The sequence below is a fragment of the Scyliorhinus canicula genome, chromosome 5 (genome assembly GCF_902713615.1).
Source record: "Scyliorhinus canicula chromosome 5, sScyCan1.1, whole genome shotgun sequence".
NCBI classification, from domain to species: Eukaryota; Metazoa; Chordata; class Chondrichthyes; order Carcharhiniformes; family Scyliorhinidae; genus Scyliorhinus; species Scyliorhinus canicula.
Window position 1 is genome coordinate 213,543,471 of NC_052150.1, and position 20,481 is coordinate 213,563,951.

Consider the following 20,481-nt stretch of genomic DNA (forward strand, 5'->3'; position numbering starts at 1 on the left):
TGCTAGTGTCAGAGTCTACAAAAGAAATATTACCCATAGATGTGCAGGTTAAGCAGATTAGCCATTTTAAATTGCCCTTGGTGTCCAAAGAAGGTTAGGTGGGGTTACGGGGATAGGGTGGAGGTGTGGGGATAGAGTGAAGGTGTGGGTTTAGGTAGAGTGCTCTTTCCAAGGGCCAGTACAGACTCGATGGGCTGAATGGCCTCCTGCACTGTAAATTCTCTGATTCTATGATCCTTTTTACTGTTAATATTTACTATCACAAGACATACAGGAATTGCCCTTTAGCCTCACTTAATTATTCATATATAAGGACTAATTATTATGATTAGTGTCAAAGGTATACTTATTTATTTTTGATTCCAGTGTACTTTATGTGCTATTTATTTTTGACGTGGTTCAGTTTCCATTGATACAATCTTTCGAGTTGAAAGAATTGTTTTTGATGTGATGAGCATTGGAACTTCACATCTGTTTTTCTTTCTCTGACAATGGAAAATATATAAATATTGATTTCATTTTTACTAATATAGCACCATGGGGCTGAATTTTCATGATAGAGTTGGGAAACTGGAGCTAGAGTTGCTTCTGAGTGGGGAAACTGATTAAAGTTAAGGGGCTGGATTCTCCGCTGGCGGGCTGCTCCGTTTTTATGGCAGCCCGGGGATTTCTCGACAGCGTGGGGCTACCCCACAATGGGAAACCCAGCAGAACTGAGCATCCTGCCGGTGGGGTGAACGGAAATGTGGCGCGGCGGGATGGACAATCCAGCCCAAGGTTTTCAAGTGGTTGAGCCCTTAAAAATTGGCAAGGAGACAGGTTTCCTGTGACTGGGAGGGTGCCTCAACAAGAAAATTCTGTTTGAGCCACTTTTTAAAAACCGTGAAACAGAAAACGTAGCCAGTCCATCATTGTGGAGGAGGGGTGATGCCGAAGGGACAAACCCCTCCACGGAGTGATCTTTGGCTCAACCCCCACTCAGACAAGCAAGGTGGGACTGTAGGCCTGCCGGAAGTATTGGCATCTAGTCTGTTGCTAGGCCTCCAGCTCGCTGAGCTGCCTTCTGCCATATGGGGAAACTGGAGGCCATAGGAAAATCCCATTCAGCCTCCTTTAACAGCCCTTTCACAAGGCTCTGAAAGAACCTAACTGCCTGCCTTGAGGGATGGGTAGGCCTCCAAATGGCCAGCACTTGGAATAGCAAGCTACCTCCTCCATCCTCTTTATGAAGGTCTCCGACACTCAGCGTATAGAGTCTTAAATCACAGAATGAGGCTATAAACCATTGAAATATCAATAACAGAGGTTCAAACACTTCGCACCTCTTACTCTTAGTCAAATAAACATTGAGGCATTGACAAATTAGATCGCAGAAAAAACAGCTTATTGTAAATTCACTTCATTTGTCAAATTAGCATCCCGAACATTGAGGGCCATGTCGTGGTTGCCATTCAGTGAGGTAAGTATTGGGAGCAGAGGATTCTCTTACCCTCGCGTTGAGCATTAGATCATTCACTCTTTTCCTACACTGCATGGTGGGTCCTCCTCTGAATGGAATTGGCATTCACCACCCTGGCAATCTCCTCCTATGGAGGTGTGGTGAGATGGCTGGTCCTTCTCCTTCCATCCCTTGAAAAAAAATATTCCCCTGCCCTCCATGGCTTGCAGTAGCGTGTCCAGCGAGGCATCACTGAACCATGGAGCTGGTGCTTTCTGTTACCTGGCAGCCATGTCTAGGTCCAAACTCCTGGTGTGATGAATGAGTAACTGTCCGTGCACCTTTTAAAAATGAAGCTAAAATATGATGACGCACGACCTGCTGCGTGATTAGCCATGATTTCCCTGTTGAGAAAGAAGGAGAATAAAAGAGAGAAATTAAAAACTGAAATTAATCACAACACTAAGCTGGCCAGACAGCATCTATAGAAAGATAAGGGGCGTAATTCTCTGAAAATGGGGCTATGTCCCAATGCCCACGATAAAATGGGTGCGAATCATTTTTTCTAGAAAAAAGTCCAGAGTGATTCTCCATTATAAAGAGGGCTAGCAGGGTCCCAGAGTAGTCCACGCAGCTCTGGCTGCTAATACTGGGCCCTGCACTTCCGGCCACGGGTCTGCGCATGCGTGTGGCGGCAACCTGTGGCGGCGGCCCCGTGTAACATGGCAGACCCACACAGCAAGCTGGCTCTGATAATATAGCCCCCCCCCCCCCCCCGATCACGCGTGCCCACTGATCGGTAGCCTTCAATCGGTCCTGGATGACCCCCCCTGGTGGCGGATCCCGCCGCCCCCAACTGTGTCTACAGCCGCCACTCCGAGTGCCCGCCTGGTGGAATCATGAGGGAACCACGCTGGCGGAAACTCGGTCAGGTGCCGGCTGAGAATCGGCGCGAGGGCCTCTTTCAATGGCCCCCGACCGGCGTCGCGTCACCACGCGCGTCAACTGGCGGCGATTCGTCGATCCTGGGAGAATCGCGGGTTGCCGTTGAGTACGATCGCGGGTCTGACGCTCCGTTCTCCTCCCCCGCGCTTAGGGCAATTTCGGCATGGAGGCTCGGAGAATCCCGCCCAAGGGTCTTAGTGAGCTGAATTTAATGATGGCAACCCCGGACAGCCATTTGAATGAAAATGAAAAGCGCTTATTGTCACAAGTAGGCTTCAATGAAGTTACTGTGAAAAGCCCCCAGTCGCCACATTCCAGCACCTGTTCGGGGAGGCTGGTATGGGAATTGAACCGAGCTGCTGGTCTGCTTTAAAAGCCAGCTATTTAGCCCAGTGTGCTAAACCAGCCCATTTCCAGAAACCTTGATGGGATTAAATAAAGGTAAGGTCTCCATAGTCCCAGATGACCATAGGCTGCTTTCCCCTTTTAGAGGACCATCACACCTCGGGCGAGTGGCAAGGTTGAGAAGGCGGAGCTTCATAAATACTTGTCACGCAGTTAACCATCTGCAGTTAGGCTTTTAAAGGTGAGGAACTTGCCTCCAACTACTGCTGGGAAATCAGATGATCGGCAGCTCTTGAGTCCTAGATGTGCCTGTGGGAATGGTAGCCATTATTTGTATTGCAGAGCCTCAGGAGCAGCAATTGGAGGTTCCGGAAGAGATGTGAGTGAAAGCGAAGGCCCAGACGATGGTGCAAGGGCATGTGGGAATCCTCCAATGGGACTAGACATTACATCTTGGGGGGGGGGGGGGGGGGGTAGTTTCGGGGGAGGTCGAGAGGGGAGGCAGTGTTGCATTTCCTGGGCACAGGTGCCTGATCAGGAAGTCCACCCCACAGCCCGCAAGAAATTTGCAAACGGTTCCAAAGAGGAGTCCTAATGTACTTGAAATGTTAATTCCCTGTTCCCTCTTCATAGTCGCTGACTGATCTTCTGAGTTTTTCTAGCACTTTTTTTTATTACAAGGGTATACCTCAATGCTTCACAGCTCCAGGGTCCCAGGTTCGATTCTCGGCTGGGTCACTGTCTGTGTGGAGTCTGCACGTCCTCCCCGTGTGTGCGTGGGTTTCCTCCGGGTGCTCCGGTTTCCTCCCACAGTCCAAAGATGTGCGGGTTAGGTGGATTGGCCATGCTAAATTGCCCGTAGTGTCCTAGTAGTAAGGTTAAGGGGGAGAGTTGTTGGGTTACGGGTATAGGGTGGATACGTGGATTTGAGTAGGGTGATCATTGCTCGGCACAACATCGAGGGCCGAAGGGCCTGTTCTGTGCTGTACTGTTCTATGTTCTATGGTGACCTGCTAATGTGGCATAGCTCCCAATAGCATTGAATACCAGCAGCAGCAATATCTCACGTGCATTTAACAACCTTAATTAGTCCAGATACAGGAAAGCTGATCTCGATCTTCCCTATCCCTGGGGAGGAGTTCGAACACGGATGGGCTCTCCACCCTGTACCTCTCACCTAATTAAGCAGGAATCCACTTCCTACACTGCTGCTGAGAAGTTGGGGGGATGGTGGTCATTAAATTCCGTCCTGTCTCTGAGTTTGATATTCTTTTATCAAAACTGAAAGAAGTTGCAGATTTAATAGTTTTTGAGCAAGTTAGAGAAATTTATGAAAAGGGGAAAGAATAAAGGGTTTGGGTGGGTCTGTGCTTGGTTGGAAATAAGGATTGATTGGAAATCAATAAAAGGTTAAAAAGGTACAAGACAAAACGCAAGGATATGGGTTACCACAATAAAACGGATGGATTTGTTGGGTCGAATCATATATTCCTATTCTTTAAGAAAAATCATAATCTTTCTTACTAGTCAAAACACTTTTGTTTGCAGAACCAGTGCCAATGTTTGTCAATAAAGACTCAGTTCAGAAAGAAGTAAAGGTTCGAGCATCAGAGAATGCTATTCTCAGCTGTGAAGTCTCCCAACTCAAAACTGAGGTTAAATGGTCCAAAGGTGGAAAAATTCTCAGTCCCAGTCAGAAGCTTAAACTTGAATCTGATGGTAGAATTAGAAAACTTATTATTCACAATGCAGAGTTAAAGGACGGAGGCAATTATATCTGCGAAGCAGCTGGAGAGAAATTGATTTTCCAAATTGAAGTTACAGGTTAGTAATCATTGTTGATGGTTTAATGTTGACTTTAATCTCTTTTCTGAAGATGTTGTCAAAGTATAATTAACTCTCACCTTGATTTTTCTTAACATATGAAATTCTTTGAAGTCTGTGCCTCTCTACTGCCATAACTTTGCTGATTACTAGAACTCTCTCTCGAATCCTTCTGCCTTGCTCCTCTCAACTTGCTTTGAAAACAACAGCAGTTTGGATTTATATAGTTCCTTTAATGTAGAAAACAGTCCCAAAGGGTTACACAGAAGTATGTGTGTTAAGATAGAACAACCAAAGGGGGAAATGCATAAGGATGGGAAAAGAGTTGGGTTTTGAAGAAGGTCTTAAAGGAAGCAAGGGAAATGGAATCGTTATGAGTTTGGAGCTCGGGGAATTCTGGAGAGTGGAAGGATGGGGAGTGTTTCCCTCTGCGAAGGCCGACGAAAAACCACGGCATATTTTTCATCCCCAACGTAATTAATTATGCATCTGGGGGCTTTGTGCTGTTGTCCAGGGTGAGGCTTGAAGGGGCAGGGTCTAAAATACAAGACCAGGGATGTAACTCTGAGGCTATATAAGGCTCTGGACAGACCCCATTTGGAATATTGTGAGCAGTTTTGGGCCCCGTATCAAAGGAAGGATGTGCTGGCCTTGGAAAGGATCCAGAAGAGGGTCACAAGAACTTGTCGTATAAGGAACGGTTGACGACTCGGTCTGTACTCGTTGAGTTTAGAAGGATGAGGGGGAATCTAATTGAAACTGCCAGAATACTGGGAGGCCTGGATAGAGTGGATATGGAGATGATGTTTCCACTTGTACGACAAACTAGAACCAGAGAACACAATCTCAGACTAAAGGTTGCAAACCTTTAAAACAGAGATGAGGTGGAATTTCTTCAGCCAGAGGGCGGTGAATCTGTGGAACTCTGCCGCAGAAGGCTCTGGAGGCCAAATCACAGAGTGTCTTTAAGGCAGAGATAGATAGGTTCTTGATTAATAAGGGGTTAACCCATCGGAAGCCGGGTGGTATGGAGCGTGCAAATATGGCGTATGTCGTTTATCTTCATGAACCTCGCAAACTCCTCACTTGTGAACGGAGTGCCGTTGTCCGTGACCAGCACCTCGGGGAGGCCATGCGTAACTGAAAGACAAATGCATCTTCTCGATTGTTGCGCAGGACGTTGTGCCTACCATCTTATGCACTAACCGTTTAGACTGGGCATCGATTAATAGAAGGAGCATGGAACCTTGAAAAGGGCCGGCGAAATCCGCATGCAAGCGTGCCCAAGACTGCTCTGGCCATTCCCAGTGATGTAGGGGCGAGGCTGGGGAAAGCTTCTGATGCTCCTGGCAAATGGAGCAGTTTTGGGCCACCTTCTCAATGTCGGTGTCGAGGCCTGGTCACCAGACGTAACTCTGGGCCAACATTTTCATTTTGGTCACACCTGGATGCCCATTGTGCAAGTCCTGTCAGCTCCTGTCCTTTTTCTGGCACACTCACACACGTCCCCCACTAGAGGATACTGTCTTCCACGCTAAATTCTGTCAGCCTCGCAATGCCCGCAATTCGCCTGGGAGCTGTCTATGTTGCCCACCATACAGGACTATGTGCCGCACCTTTGACAGGACTGGCTCCGTCTGGGTCCACTCACGGATCTGTGATGCCGTGACAGGCAATGAGTCCATAAAATTTAGGGTTGCAACCACTTCACCGGCCGTAGGGTTTGACATGGGGCCGGTCGACAAAGGCAGTCGGCTCAGTGCATCAGCATTCGCTATCTGGGTCCCTGCTTTATCTCAATAAATAGCTGCAGAGAATACTCGTAGGCCCAGCGCTGAATCCGTGCGAAAGCAATGGGCGGTATTGGCTTATCCTCTCGGAAAAGTCCCAGCAGAGGCTTATGATCAGTCACAATAGTGAAGTGGCGACCATACACATACTGGTGGAAACGTTTCACCGCAAAGACCACCGCCAGGCCCTCCTTCTCGATATGCGCGTACTTCTTTTCTGCTGCAGTCAATGTGCGGGAGACGAAAGCTATCGGCCGCTCGGCCTCGTTCTCCATCTTGTGGGACAGGACGGTCCCAATACCATATGGGGATGCATCACACATGATGAGCAAAGGCTTTTCAGGATCATAGTGAGTTAATAACCCAGACGACGACAATTACCCGCCGGAAAGCGGTTTCTTGCGGGTGATCCCAAACCCAGGTGTGATTCTTCTTTAGCAGAAGGTGCAATGGGGCCAGCGTAGTTGCCAGACTGGGGAGGAACATCCTGTAATAGTTTACGAGGCCGAGAAAAGAATGAAGGTGCAAAGTGTCAGTTGGGGGGCCTGTTGAATTGCACGCACCTTTTCTGCGATGGGGTGCACACCTCTGCAGTCCATCCGATAACCCAGGTAGACTACTTCCTTCATCTGAAAGACGCACTTTGTGCGATGTAAACGGACTCCCGCCTCCGAAAAGCGTCTAAGGACAGTCTCCAAATTTTCCAGATGGTCCTGCTCTGACGTCCCTGTAATCAAAACGTCATCTAAGTAGACAGCGACACGCGGTAAACCCCTCAAGATGCCCTCCATGATGCGTTGAAAGATAGCGCAGGCAGACGATACCCCAAAGGGCAACCGTGTATATTCATACAGGCTCCGGTGTGTATTAATAGTTACCTATGGCCGGGAGGCAGGGTCCAGCTCCAGTTGTAGGTAGGCGTGACTCATATCTAATTTTGTGAACCAGAGTCCACCTACAAGCTTCGCGTAGAGATCCTCTATGCTAGGCATTGGATATAGGTCGAGCCGGGAAGCCGTATTCACTGAGTTTATAGTCGGCGCACAAGTGAACTGTGGCATCTGGCTTCATTACAGGTACAATTGGCGCTGCTCAGTCAGCGAAACGGACGGGCCTGATAATATCATAGGACTCCAAACGAGTGAGCTCCCCTTCTATCTTCTCGAGCAAGGCGCAAGGCACCGGGCATGCCCGGAAATAGCGCAGCGTGGCTCCTGGTTTGACTTGGATACGGGCTACGGCCCCTTTTATTTTCCCCAAACCGGGCTTGAGTGCATCTGGGTACTCGGTCCTGGAGGAGGTGGTGGAAAGCAGGGACGATAGTGACGTTTAAGGGGCATCTTGACAAATACATGAATAGGATGGGAATAGAGGGATACAGACCCCAGAAGTGTAGACAAATTTAGTTTAGATGGGCAGCATGGTCGGCAAAGGCTTGGAGGGCCGAAGGGCTTGTTCCTGTGCTGTACTTTTCTTTGTTCTTCGTTCTTTGTCCTAGTACCTCCGTCAAACCTCCAGAACCTGTTTGCAAATGGCGCAACCAGTCCCAACCCAACAGGCTGGGCCCATGGCCGCGCACCACGATAAGTGGGAAACGCCCCTCCTGGCATCCATAAACAACAGGGGTCATCGTAGTTCCTGTAATGTCCAATGGTTCCCCCGTGTAGGTGGCCAACCTGGCCTGCGTATCGGTTAATGTAAGGGTCTGTATACCCTGCTTGATGTGGTCGAATGTCCTCTGGGCGATCACGGAGACCGCTGTGCCGGTGTCCAACTCCATCTCAAGCGGGTGACCATTGACCTGTACTGTCACCTTAATGGGAGCCACACGGGGAGCTGCCACACAATGCAGCTTCAGTCAGTCGTCCTCCGTCTCTTCGGGAGTAGTCGCCACAGATTCATCCAAATGGAAGGTACGGCCCCTGGGCTGGCCCCAGTTTCGGTCAGAATGATGGCGCCTCCAGGACCGACGTCCGCGACAGGATCGGGGCCACAAGTCTGACACTGTCATGGCTCTTCATCGATTGATTCTCGAGAAGGCTCCCTTCGGGGAGGAACGTCCGGCGGCCACTGGCGTCGATCTGGACGCCGCCCCGCCCAAGGTACTGCAGGGTGCGGGGAGACGCTTTTGGACGGTAGGGGTTGCGCCCCAAGGCGTGTATCTTCATTCCGTGTAACTCCTGCATTCCCCGTTCTGCGCTCTTTCGGGACAATACTATTTGAATAGCCTGTTGAAAAGTCAATGTAGGCTCGGCAAACAACTTTCTGTGGGTGGCCGTGTTGTTAATACAGCAAGCCAGACGTCTGGTGACGACGGGCGGGAGGCAGCCGCACACTGGAGGGTTCCCGCTCGGGAATAGGAATTTTGGCGTTTTAACGCCCGTCCCGAGTGCAACGGAGGCTGAAAAGGCTGTAAGAAGGCACAGGGAGGAGAAATGTCCAAGTTTGGGAGAAAAACGGCCGTGAAAAAGGGGGTTGACGGTGAGTGAAAAGGTCAGCGCAGGAACTGTAAGGAAAGCAGAGGCTGGGGCATCAGGGGAGCCCACATCGCTCACAGCAGAAGAAATGACCAAGTTGATGGCTGTGGAACTTGAAAAACAGTTCACAAAACACATGGAAGCAATGAAGAAGGAGATGGGGGCGGTATTGAAAGTGCTGGTGGAGGAGGCGATTTCCCCGGTGAGGGCGGCGGTATCAAGCGCAGTTGCGGAGGTCCGGGAACAAGGTGAGACACTGAAGGAAGTGGAAGAGGCATTATCGCAGCACAGTGATCAACTCACCTCGATGGGAAGGAGTTACGATGGGTGATGGAGACCAACAAGGGTCTGCGAGCCAAAATGGAAGATCTGGAAAACAGATCCAGACGACAGAATCTGAGGATTGTGGGTCTGCCCGAAGGGGTGGAAGGCCCGAGGCCAATGGAGTATTTTGCCACAATGTTGGCGAAGCTATTGGGGGAGGGGGATAATCCCTCCCGATATGAACTGGATCAGACTCATCGGTCGTGGAGGCCTATACCAAAGGCGAGTGAGCCGCCAAGAGTAGTAACTTTGTGTTTCCGTGGGTATAGCGTGAAGTCCTGTGCTGGGCAAAGCAGAAGCGGGAGGTGCAGTGGGGTGGAGCTGGTATACGTATATACCAAGACTTTACGGTGGAGCTGGCAAGGAGGCGGGCTGCCTTCAGCCGGGTGAAGAAGGCACTGTACATCAGCAAGGTGCAGTGCGGCATTGTATATTCAGCTACGTGGAGGGTGACCTACAAATTCAAGAACTTTTATTTTGGGACGGCGGAAGCATCGGAGGAGTTTACGAAGGCAGAAGGACTGTGACAGAATTGAGTATTGCTCGTGTACCGATGTAGCTTCATGTAACTTTACTTTTTCACTGAGTGTTGGTTTATGTACTAAATGAGTCGACGCTGTATATATTTGGACAAGGGAAGAGATGGGACTTTCATTTGCAATGATGGTTCTTTGGGGCTTGGGTGTGTATGCTGGGGGTGTGCTAAAGGGGATTTCTTGGTTTTCCTGGGACTGGGCAAGGGGGAAGGAGACCCGGGCGGGGCCTCCATGCTGGCTGGTTTAAGCCGCCCAGTGAACGGGAGTGAGGTGGGGGGAGGGGCTGTGGCCATCGGAGCCTGGTTTCGGTGAGTCTAGCCGGGGTGAAAAGTTGGAGGAAGGAACCGAGGTTGGGGGGAGGAGTTTACAAGAGGAAGTGGAGGGGAGGAGCCTGGGTGGGGGGGGGGGGGGGGGGGGGGTGGGGGGGGGGGGGGGGTGGTGTCTATAATTCATGGGTGTCATTCACGGTACTCTTTTGGGGATTGGATGGCTTTGAATATTAGTGGGGGTGGTTGGGGGGTGGACTGTATATGTCAATGGTGTCCATAGGCGATTCCTGATTCCTTTTTCTTTTTTAGTTTTTTTTTCCCCACTTTGGGAGGGTTTGTTTTATTTGATGCTTATATTGTCAGGTGGGCCGTTATTTGGGATGGTGGGAGGATGAGATCATTGTTGTTGATAAGGGGATTGACATTGTATTCGTTACTGTTTCCTGTTTGTTGGTGGGGTGCAAATTCTGAAGAAAATGGAGAATAAAAATATTTGAAAAAAAATACAGCAAACCAAACGGTCGCGTAACATTTCTGACAAGGTCTCACCATAGTCATAGTAGTCCGCAATCCTGCGTAGCCCGGATAGAAACTCTGCAAAGGATTCTCCTGGAGTCCTCTCAGCGGTATTAAACCGGTAACTCTGGACTGTTGTGGACAGGGTTGGGTTAAAATGCTGCTCCACTGAGGTCACAAGTTCATCAAACGTCTTGGTGTCCGGCGCAGCTGGGTACGTAAGGCTCCTAATCACCCCAAACGTATGCGGGCTGCAGGCGATGAGCAATATGGCGCTCATTTTCGATTATGTTGTTTGCCCGGAAATAGTAACGCATCCGTTGTGTGTACTGGTTCCAACTTGCCAGCGCAGCATCAAAGACATCCAAACGTCCATAAAGAGGCATGGTGTAACAGAAAAAAAACTTCCAACCTGTAGCGAACAAAAATCCAGGATGGTGGCTTCAGCAGCGTAGACAGCTATCCACTTTAACCCTCGTCGCCAGTTTCGCGAGGACCACGAAGAATCCAGCACGAGTATGTAGAATAGAAAGAAATAACATTTATTTACAATTACATATATATATACAACAGCAGCTGCAGTGCTCTCTTGCTTCTCACTCCTCTCTAGCCGGTTCCATACTGGCCAGCTCTATTTATGCAGGGACTCTGTTAATGATTTCTCCGCCCCCCCCTCATGAAATGAAAATCGCTTATTGTCACGAGTAGGCTTCAATGAAGTTACTGTGAAAAGCCCCTAGTCGCCACATTCCGGCGCCTGTCCGGGGAGGCTGGTACGGGAATCGAACCGTGCTGCTGGCCTGCTTGGTCTGCTTTAAAAGCCAGCGATTTAGCCTTGTGAGCTAAACCAGCCCCTAACATTGGGGAAGCTCATACTCCCTGAGGATTGTGGGATTGTCATTAGTCCCCAGCCAGTGGTAAGCAGGCATGTTATAACTCCTGGCCTGGCAAAAACTGCCCCTGGTAACCCCCCTTGCCACCCCCGGACCAGCCCCTGCCAAAGCACCAGTGGAATGGCTTCCTCCTACTGTGGCGGCGCTGGACATGGTCCACAGCCGCCACACAAAAGTTGTGAGGACACGCGACCCAAGCCGTCGGGGACTTGGCCCATCGGGCGCAGAACATTGTGGGAGGGCCTCAGGTGACATCCTGAGGCCATCCACATGGCGTGCGGCGTACTCGTTTTTGAAGGGGCGGATGATCGCAAAAATGGCACCGACCCCGATTCCAGCGTAAACGTGGATTCTCTGGCCGATCACTGAATGTGATTTTGGCGTCGGCAGTCAAAGAATCTTGCCCCTTTTCCCCTTACTATTTCTAATTTCCACCCAAATGGATTCAACCTTTTTCTCTATAGAGCCTATATCATCTCTCACTACCGCCCCAATGTTATCCTGAAACATCAGTGCTACACCATCTCCCTTACCTTCTTGCCTGTCCTTCCGAATAGTCTGATACCCCTGGATAATTAACTCCCAGTCGTGATCATCCTGCAAGCATGCCTCTGTAATAGCCACTAAATCATGCTCACTTACGATCATTTATGTTGTCAACTCCTTTACATTGTTTTGAATGCTACGAACATTCAGGTCGAGTGCCTTTATGCTAGTTTTAATGCTTTCTTTTTGAATCCTAGCACCTCCATTTATAACATCTCTTGAGTTCTTCTCTTTATCTTTTTTCATAACTTTCGATCTAGTTGAACCCACCTTCCCATGTGCTAACCTCCTTTACTTCCCATTAACCATTTTACTTCCCGTGTGTTACGCTTCCTTCCCCCCCACTCGCTAGAACAGATCGGTTCAGGGCAGCACGGTGGCCTAGTGGTTAGCACAGCTGCCTCACGGCGCTGAGGTCCCAGGTTCGATCCCGGCTCTGGGACACTGTTCGTGTGGAGTTTGCACATTCTCCCCGTGTCTGCGTGGGTTTCACCCCCACATCCCAAAAATGTGCAGAGTAGGTGGATTGGCCACTCTAATATGCCCCTTAATTGGAAAAGATAATTGGGTAATCTAAATTTATAAAAAGAAAGAATAGATCGGTTCACATGCAGATCATCTCAACGGTACAGAATATCCTCTTCCAATACTGATACAATGTCCCATGAAATGAAACCCCTCCTTCCCGTACCATTCCTTTACTTCCCTAATTTTCTCATCATTAAAAAATTGAATTTTTTCATTAAATCACATTAAATTCTGTTTAACAAAATTTGGATTTATTGAATTTGTGCCTCTCATTAAACCTTTGCTAATTTTGAGTTGGAATCACAGATTAGATTTATCTCAGACACTTTCCAATGTACCAATTAAACTTTCCTTATTGCAGAACTGGAAACCGGGTGCCCGATTCTTCAACCGCTCCCCCCTCCCCCGCCGGGTCGGAGAATCACCGGGGGGCGGCATGAATCCTGCCCCCACTGCCTGCTGAATTCTCCGGCGCCGGGGATTTGGCGGGGGCGGTAATTGCGCTGCGCCGGTCGGAGGCCATTGGCAGCGTCCGTCCCCCCCCGGCGATATTCCGGTCCGCGATGGGCCGAGTGGCCGCCCGTCTTTGGCCGGTCCCGCCGGTGTATGTTACTTCAGGTATTTGCCAGCGGGACCTGGCTGCTCTGCGAGCGGCCTCCGGGGGGTGGGGGGGGGGGGGGATCTGGCCCCGGGGGGGGTGCCCCCGTGGTGGCGGGGCCCGAGATCGGTGCCCACTGATTCGCGGGTGGGCCTGTGCCATGGGAGCACTCTATTCCTCCGCGCCAGCCGGTGTAACAGTCCGCGATGGCCGGCATGGTGATGAACCTCCCTGCGCATGCACTGGGATGACGCCAGCACACACTGGTGCTCCCGCGTATGCGCCAAGACGCGCCGGCCGGTGGAGGCCCTTTGGCGGCAGTTGGCGTGGCGCCAAGCCCCTTCCGCGCCGGCCGGCGCGGCGCAAACCACTCCGGCACCGACCTAGCCCCTGAAGGTGCCGAGGATTCCGCACCTTCTGGGCGGCTCGACGCCGGAGTGGTTCATGCCACTCCACGGCGCCGGGACCGCCCGCCCTGCCGAGTAGGGGAGAATCCCACCCGAGATTCGCCAATAAAGATTCAGTTCAGAAGGTGGTGAAAGTTCAACAACCAGACAATGTAACTGTCAGCTGTGTGGTGTCACAGTCTAAAACTGAGGTCAAATGGTTCAGAGATGGAAAACTGCTCAGTCAGAGTAAAAAGATGAAATTTGAATCTGATGGTAAAATTCAAAAGCTTATCATTCAGAATGTGGAGTCAAAAGAAAGGGGTGAATACACATGCGAAGCAGCTGGAGAGAAACTGATCTTCAACATTCAGGTTGCAGTTCAGGTTCAGGTTAGTAACTGTCAGAGAAGATCCCCAGCATTTGTTGCCCCATTTAATAATTCCAATGCTTGTCTTGACATTTTAAACAATATTTGGCGTGATTCTAACACCCCGTAGTGCCTGATGTACCTGCGAACCCCTAAATGGGATTCGGGCCTGATGCCAAACGGAGTGTAATCTTCCAGCCCATGAAATCTGGGCATGAACCAGACTAGTATACTTAAATGAGTCTTTAAACTCAGTTAAATATGCTCAGCCCCTTCGCGGTCGGGGTTTTCCGATATCCGGTGTTCACCACCTCCACCGGTGCAGCGTGAAGCCAACGGGAATAAATACTGGTTTAAAAAAATGGAACCCAGATGTGATGATCACACGGAGGTCTCGGAGATCATTGGAGACCCTGAGTGGTTGGGGACAGGACATGGGCGTGCCCTGACACTTCCCCCGGCACCCTGGCACTGCCACCATGGCAGCCTAGCACCCATTGGCAATGCCAGGTTAACACTGCCTGGGTGCTGAGGGACACCTCCATAAAGTGGGGCATGAGGGGAGTCATGACCATGAAAGGGGTGGGAATGAAGGCAGGGGGATCTAAAGCGGGGGGTGCCTGAGGCCCCATGCCAGCGAGGACGATGGGGCTGGGGTCGGGTCATCCTCATACCCGCATGCTGTAGGAGAGGAGGTGAGGCAGACATCTAGTTGTGGTGGGGGGTGTGGATGGGAGAGCTTAAGGGTTGGGGTGTTGCCCATGTCAGCGGGCGGCTGTGATATCTGTGGGTGGAGGCGTGGGGGCCTTCAACTTAACTTTGAGCTCTGGTTAAAAAAGGGCGTCCTGATCTCTGAGGAGCTAGTCTTTCCGTCTCCATGTGTGATTCTTCCCAAGCTCGTAAAAAAAGGCTTAAATGTTATGAATTGTGATGCGAATGGTGCCGATGCGAATGGCGCCGGAGTATCCGACAGGATTCTCACTGGTTTTCCCACCTAAAATGACACCGGATCGATTCCTGCTGCCCAATGCTGGTAGCAGGATTTTCCGATGTGGTGGAGAATTGAGCATTGATGCTCCGGTCCCGGGCCGGTGAGTGAATGCAAATGGGTCAAATCAGCCATATAAATACTGTGGCTACAAGAGCGGGTCAGAGGCTGGGAATTCTGTGGTGAGTAACTCACTTCCGGACTCCCCAAAGTCTGTCCACCAGTGGGCAGCACAGTAGCATAGTGATTAGCACAATTGCTTCACAGCTCCAGGGCCCCAGGTTCGATTCCCAGCTTGGAATCTCTCTGTGTGCGGAGTCTGCACATTCTCCCCATGTATGCGTAGGTTTCTTCTGAGTGCTCCGGTTTCCTCCCACAGTCAAAAGATGTGCAGGTTAGGTGGGTTGGCCATGTTAAATTGCCCTTAGTGTTGGGTGGGGTTACTGGATGATGGTGATAGGATGGAGGTGTGAGCTTGGGCAGGGTTGAGCCCGTGCAGACCTGATGGGCTGAATGGCCTCCATCAAATTTTTGATTCTATGAGGTACCTCCAAAGTTCATTGCAGCACCCCCCCACACAACACAAATCCAGTAATTGGCAGGGTAATAGCTTTTCATTTCCTTTAATGCTAGAATGCATCTGAAGTACCCTGCTTTGAAACCAACCACAATGCTTAGAAACATCTAGTTATGATTGACAGTCCCTGCCTACACAAAAGAGTTTAAGTGGTTTCTGTTGCGAAAAAGAGGAAGTGAAAGCATTTATCTCCTAGATATTTATAAACATTATGGTTAACTTCAAAGCAATGTACCTGAGATGCATTCAAGTGTGAAGAGAAATGAAAATAAATAATCAAACACTTAAGAACATAAGAACATAAGAACTAGGAGCAGGAGTAGGCCATCTGGCCCCTCGAGCCTGCTCCGCCATTCAATTAGATCATGGCTGATCTTTTGTGGACTTAGCTCCACTTTCCGGCCCGAACACCATAACCCTTAATCCCTTTATTCTTCAAAAAACTATCTATCTTTACCTTAAAAACATGTAATGAAGGAGCCTCAACTGCTTCACTGGGCAAGGAATTCCATAGATTCACAACCCTTTGGGTGAAGAAGTTCCTCCTAAACTCAGTCCTAAATCTACTTCCCCTTATTTTGAGGCTATGCCCCCTAGTTCTGCTGTCACCCGCCAGTGGAAACAACCTGCCCGCATCTATCCTATCTATTCCCTTCATAATTTTAAATGTTTCTATAAGATCCCCCCTCATCCTTCTAAATTCCAACGAGTACAGTCCCAGTCTACTCAACCTCTCCTCATAATCCAACCCCTTCAGCTCTGGGATTAACCTAGTGAATCTCCTCTGCACACCCTCCAGCGCCAGTACGTCCTTTCTCAAGTAAGGAGACCAAAACTGAACACAATACTCCAGGTGTGGCCGCACTAACACCTTATACAATTGCAACATAACCTCCCTAGTCTTAAACTCCATCCCTCTAGCAATGAAGGACAAAATTCCATTTGCCTTCTTAATCACCTGTTGCACTTGTAAACCAACCTTCTGTGACTCATGCACTAGCACACCCAAGTCTCTCTGAACAGCGGCATGCTTTAATATTTTATCGTTTAAATAATAATCCCGTTTGCTGTTATTCCTACCAAAATGGATAACCTCATATTTTTCAACATTGTATTCCATCTGCCAGACCCTAGCCCATTCACTTAACCTATCCAAATCCCTCTGCAGACTTCCAGTATCCTCTGCACTTTTCGCTTTACCACTCATCTTAGTGTCATCTGCAAACTTGGACACATTGCCCTTGGTCCCCAACTCCAAATCATCTATGTAAATTGTAAACAATTGTGGGCCCAACACGGATCCCTGAGGGACACCACTAGCTACTGATTGCCAACCAGAGAAACACCCATTTATCCCAACTCTTTGCTTTCTATTAATTAACCAATCCTCTATCCATGCTACTACTTTACCCTTAATGCCATGCATCTTTATCTTATGCAGCAACCTTTTGTGTGGCACCTTGTCAAAGGCTTTCTGGAAATCCAGATATACCACATCCATCGGCTCCCCGTTATCTACTGCACTGGTAATGTCCTCAAAAAATTCCACTAAATTAGTTAGGCATGACCTGCCCTTTACAAATCCATGCTGCGTCTGCCCAATGGGACAATTTCTATCCAGATGCCTCGCAATTTCTTCCTTGATGATAGATTCCAGCATCTTCCCTACTACCATGTTAAGCTCACTGGCCTATAATTTCCTGCTTTCTGCCTACCTCCTTTTTTAAACAGTGGCGTCACGTTTGCTAATTTCCAATCCACCGGGACCACCCCAGAGTCTAGTGAATTTCGGTAAATTATCACTAGTGCATCTGCAATTTCCTTAGCCATCTCTTTTAGCACTCTGGGATGCATTCCATCAGGGCCAGGAGACTTGTCTACCTTTAGCCCCATTAGCTTGCCCATCACTCCCTCCTTAGTGATAACAATCCTCTCAAGGTCCTCACCTGTCATAGCCTCATTTCTATCAGTCGCTGGCATGTTATTTGTGTCTTCCACTGTGAAGACCGACCCAAAAAACCTGTTCAGTTCCTCAGCCATTTCCTCATTTCCCATTATTAAAACTCCCTTCTCATCCTCTAAAGGACCAATATTTACCTTAGCCACTCTTTTTTGTCTTATATATTTGTAAAAACTTTTACTGTCTGTTTTTATATTCTGAGCAAGTTTATTCTCATACTCTATCTTACTCTTCTTTATGGCTTTTTTAGTAGCTTTCTGTTGCCCCCTAAAGATTTCCCAGTCCTCTAATCTCCCAGCAATCTTTGCCGCTTTATATGCTTTTTCCTTCAATTTGATACTCTCCCTTATTTCCTTAGATATCCATGGTCGATTTTCCCTCTTTCTTCCGTCCTCCCTTTTTGTTGGTATAAACCTTTGCTGAGCACTGTGAAAAATCGCTTGGCAGGTTCTCCACTGTTCCTCAACTGTTCCACCATAGGGCAGCACGGTGGCGCAGTGGGTTAGCCCTGATGCCTCACAGCGCCGAGGTCCCAGGTTCGATCCCGGCTCTGGGTCACTGTCTGTGTGGAGTTTGCACATTCTCCCCGTGTTAGCGTGGGTTCACCCCCACAACCCAAAGATGTGCAGGGTAGGTAGATTGGCCACGCTAAATTGCCCCTTAATTGGAAAAACAAATTAATTGGGTACTCTAAATTTATTTAAAAAAAAAACAAAAAAAAAACTGTTCCACCATAAAGTCTTTGCTCCCAGTCTACCTTAGCTAGTTCTTCTCTCATCCCCTTGTAATCTCCTTTGTTTAAACACAAAACACTAGTATTTGATTTTACTTTCTCACCCTCCATCTGTATTTTAAATTCCACCATATTGTGATCGCTCCTTCCGAGAGGATCCCTAACTATGAGATCATGAATCAATCCTGTCTCATTATACAGGGCAAGATCTAGGACCGCTTGTTCCCTCGTAGGTTCCATTACATACTGCTCTAGGAAACTATCGCGGATACATTCTATAAACTCCTCCTCAAGGTTGCCTTGACCGACCTGGTTAAACCAATCGACATGTAGATTAAAATCCCCCATGATAACTGCTGTACCATTTCTACATGCATCAGTTATTTCTTTGTTTATTGCCTGCCCCACCATAACGTTACTATTTGGTGGCCGATAGACTACTCCTATCAGTGCCTTTTTCACCTTACTATTCCTGATTTCCACCCAAATGGATTCAACCTTATCCTCCATAGCACCGATGTCATCCCTTACTATTGCCCAGATGTCATCCTTAAATAACAGAGCAACACCACCTCCCTTACCATCCACTCTGTCCTTCCGAATAGTTTGATACCCTCGGATATTTAACTCCCAGTCGTGACCATCCTTTAACCATGTTTCAGTAATGGCCACTAAATCATAGTCATTTACGATGATTTGTGCCATCAACTCATTTACTTTATTCCGAATACTACGAGCATTCAGGTAAAGTACACTTATGTTGTTTTTTTTACCTTTGTTTTGAATCTTAACATCTCCAGTTTTATTCCTTTTGTTATTACTGGGCCTATTCACTGAGCTCCCCTCAGTCACTGTACCTTGTACTGTCGCCCTTTTAGATTTTTGACTATGTCTTCTCTGCCTTGCACTTTTCCCCTTACTTCCTTTTGCTTCTGTCCCTGTTTTACTACCTTCCAACTTCCTGAATCGGTTCCCATCCCCCTGCCACATTAGTTTAAACCCTCCCCAACAGCTCTAGAAAACACCCCCCCTAGGACATCGGTTCCAGTCCTGCCCACTTGGCTGTGTGGAAGCTGTTACCCCATCATTTGCAGCCTAATAAAAGCTATTTATCTTTGAAAGTGAATAGAAGCCTCACAGACCAAAGGATCTGACAGGGTGAGGTTTAAAGCTGTCTGATATGTTTTGGCCTTCTTTGAAGCCTAGGACATTTGTAACAACTGCTGCTTTCAACATTATTGTCTGAGGCAGCAGGTGTAAGGCACCGATAAGTGAAAAAGCAGAAAGCAGTGATTTTTCACTGCTCCTGCCTGGACTGCTGTTTAGCTTCCAGCCAGAATGACTGGGGTGGGGAGTGTTCGTCATCTCGTCTGGGGATCTCTGATATGGGGGGGCCTCCTTTGGGAGGGGGTGCTTGGGTCACCCTCATGAGTGTGTGCTGTTGCGGAGGAGGGGGGAACTGACCTGTAACTTCCGTTGCAAATTGGGGATGTGTGCGAATGCCCCTACTTGTCAGTGGGGGGAGGGGGGGTCCTCCAATTGGTGACCCGACATTTGGATTCTGATGAATGGTGCAATCTCCCGACCATGCATAAATTTAACGGAGAAGGAATTGCCCCTGGGCACCGCTCTTAGAGAACTTCATCTCCTGAACGGAGAAACTAGCCTTTAGTCATTTTATTGGGAGAATCACCCTCTTTGTCTGTGTGAACATGCAATCTTGCTGACCCTTCCCTCCCCTTCCATTTTCACTCACTGAATTCTATTTTTGAAGATTAATTTCAAAAATATATGGCAACAATTTCCTCCCTCCTCTGGTTTGTTTGCTGTAATTTTATAATAAGTTTCCTGCCTCCCTGTAGTCGAAGCTGAGAGTACAAATGCCTTTAATATTGTAAGAAGTAGTAGTAATAATAATCGATGAGGACAAAAACAGTCCTTATATGAATAAATATTCTTGGTAAGCAGTTTGTTTTATGAACATATTGATTGACTTAAGACTATTTTAGGAAAAACAGATTGGTGCTCACTGAAATTATGTTTTCTCACAGACTTAGCCATCTTGTTTACAAAGAAGCTGGAAAATGTAAATGCACTGTGCAGTGATACGGTTGTGTTTACATGTGAATTAAATCAAGCAAAGGGTGATGTCCTTTGGCGACGAAATGGAACAGAAATCAAACCAACCCGTAGACTAAAAATACGGGCTGATGGACAGAAACGAAGTTTAACCATTTGTGAAGTAACTGCTGAGGATGAGGGAGAATACCTGTGCGAATCAAAGGATGATGTTACAACTGCTAAATTGACCACCGAGGGTAACACATTTAAAATTTTCAATCTACTTGAATAAGCAAGTTTTGTCGTAGTTGAACATATTGCTGACTGAAGAGTGGGCTGAATTTGCCATCCCCTGAGCTTTAGCAGTTAAGGCTCTG

At 48.4% G+C, this 20,481-nt stretch overlaps 1 protein-coding gene across 3 annotated transcripts in view; it reads left to right on the plus strand.

The window, feature by feature from the left end:
• The window catches only part of obscnb (obscurin, cytoskeletal calmodulin and titin-interacting RhoGEF b), an 896,193-nt gene that overhangs the window by 105,934 nt on the left and 769,778 nt on the right, over nucleotides 1-20,481 (plus strand). For all 3 annotated transcript variants that reach the window (XM_038798455.1, XM_038798456.1, XM_038798458.1), the window contains exons 13-14: nucleotides 4,277-4,552; nucleotides 20,095-20,361. In XM_038798455.1, the coding sequence (XP_038654383.1) occupies nucleotides 4,277-4,552; nucleotides 20,095-20,361 (543 nt within the window). The remainder of the gene's footprint in view (nucleotides 1-4,276; nucleotides 4,553-20,094; nucleotides 20,362-20,481) is intronic.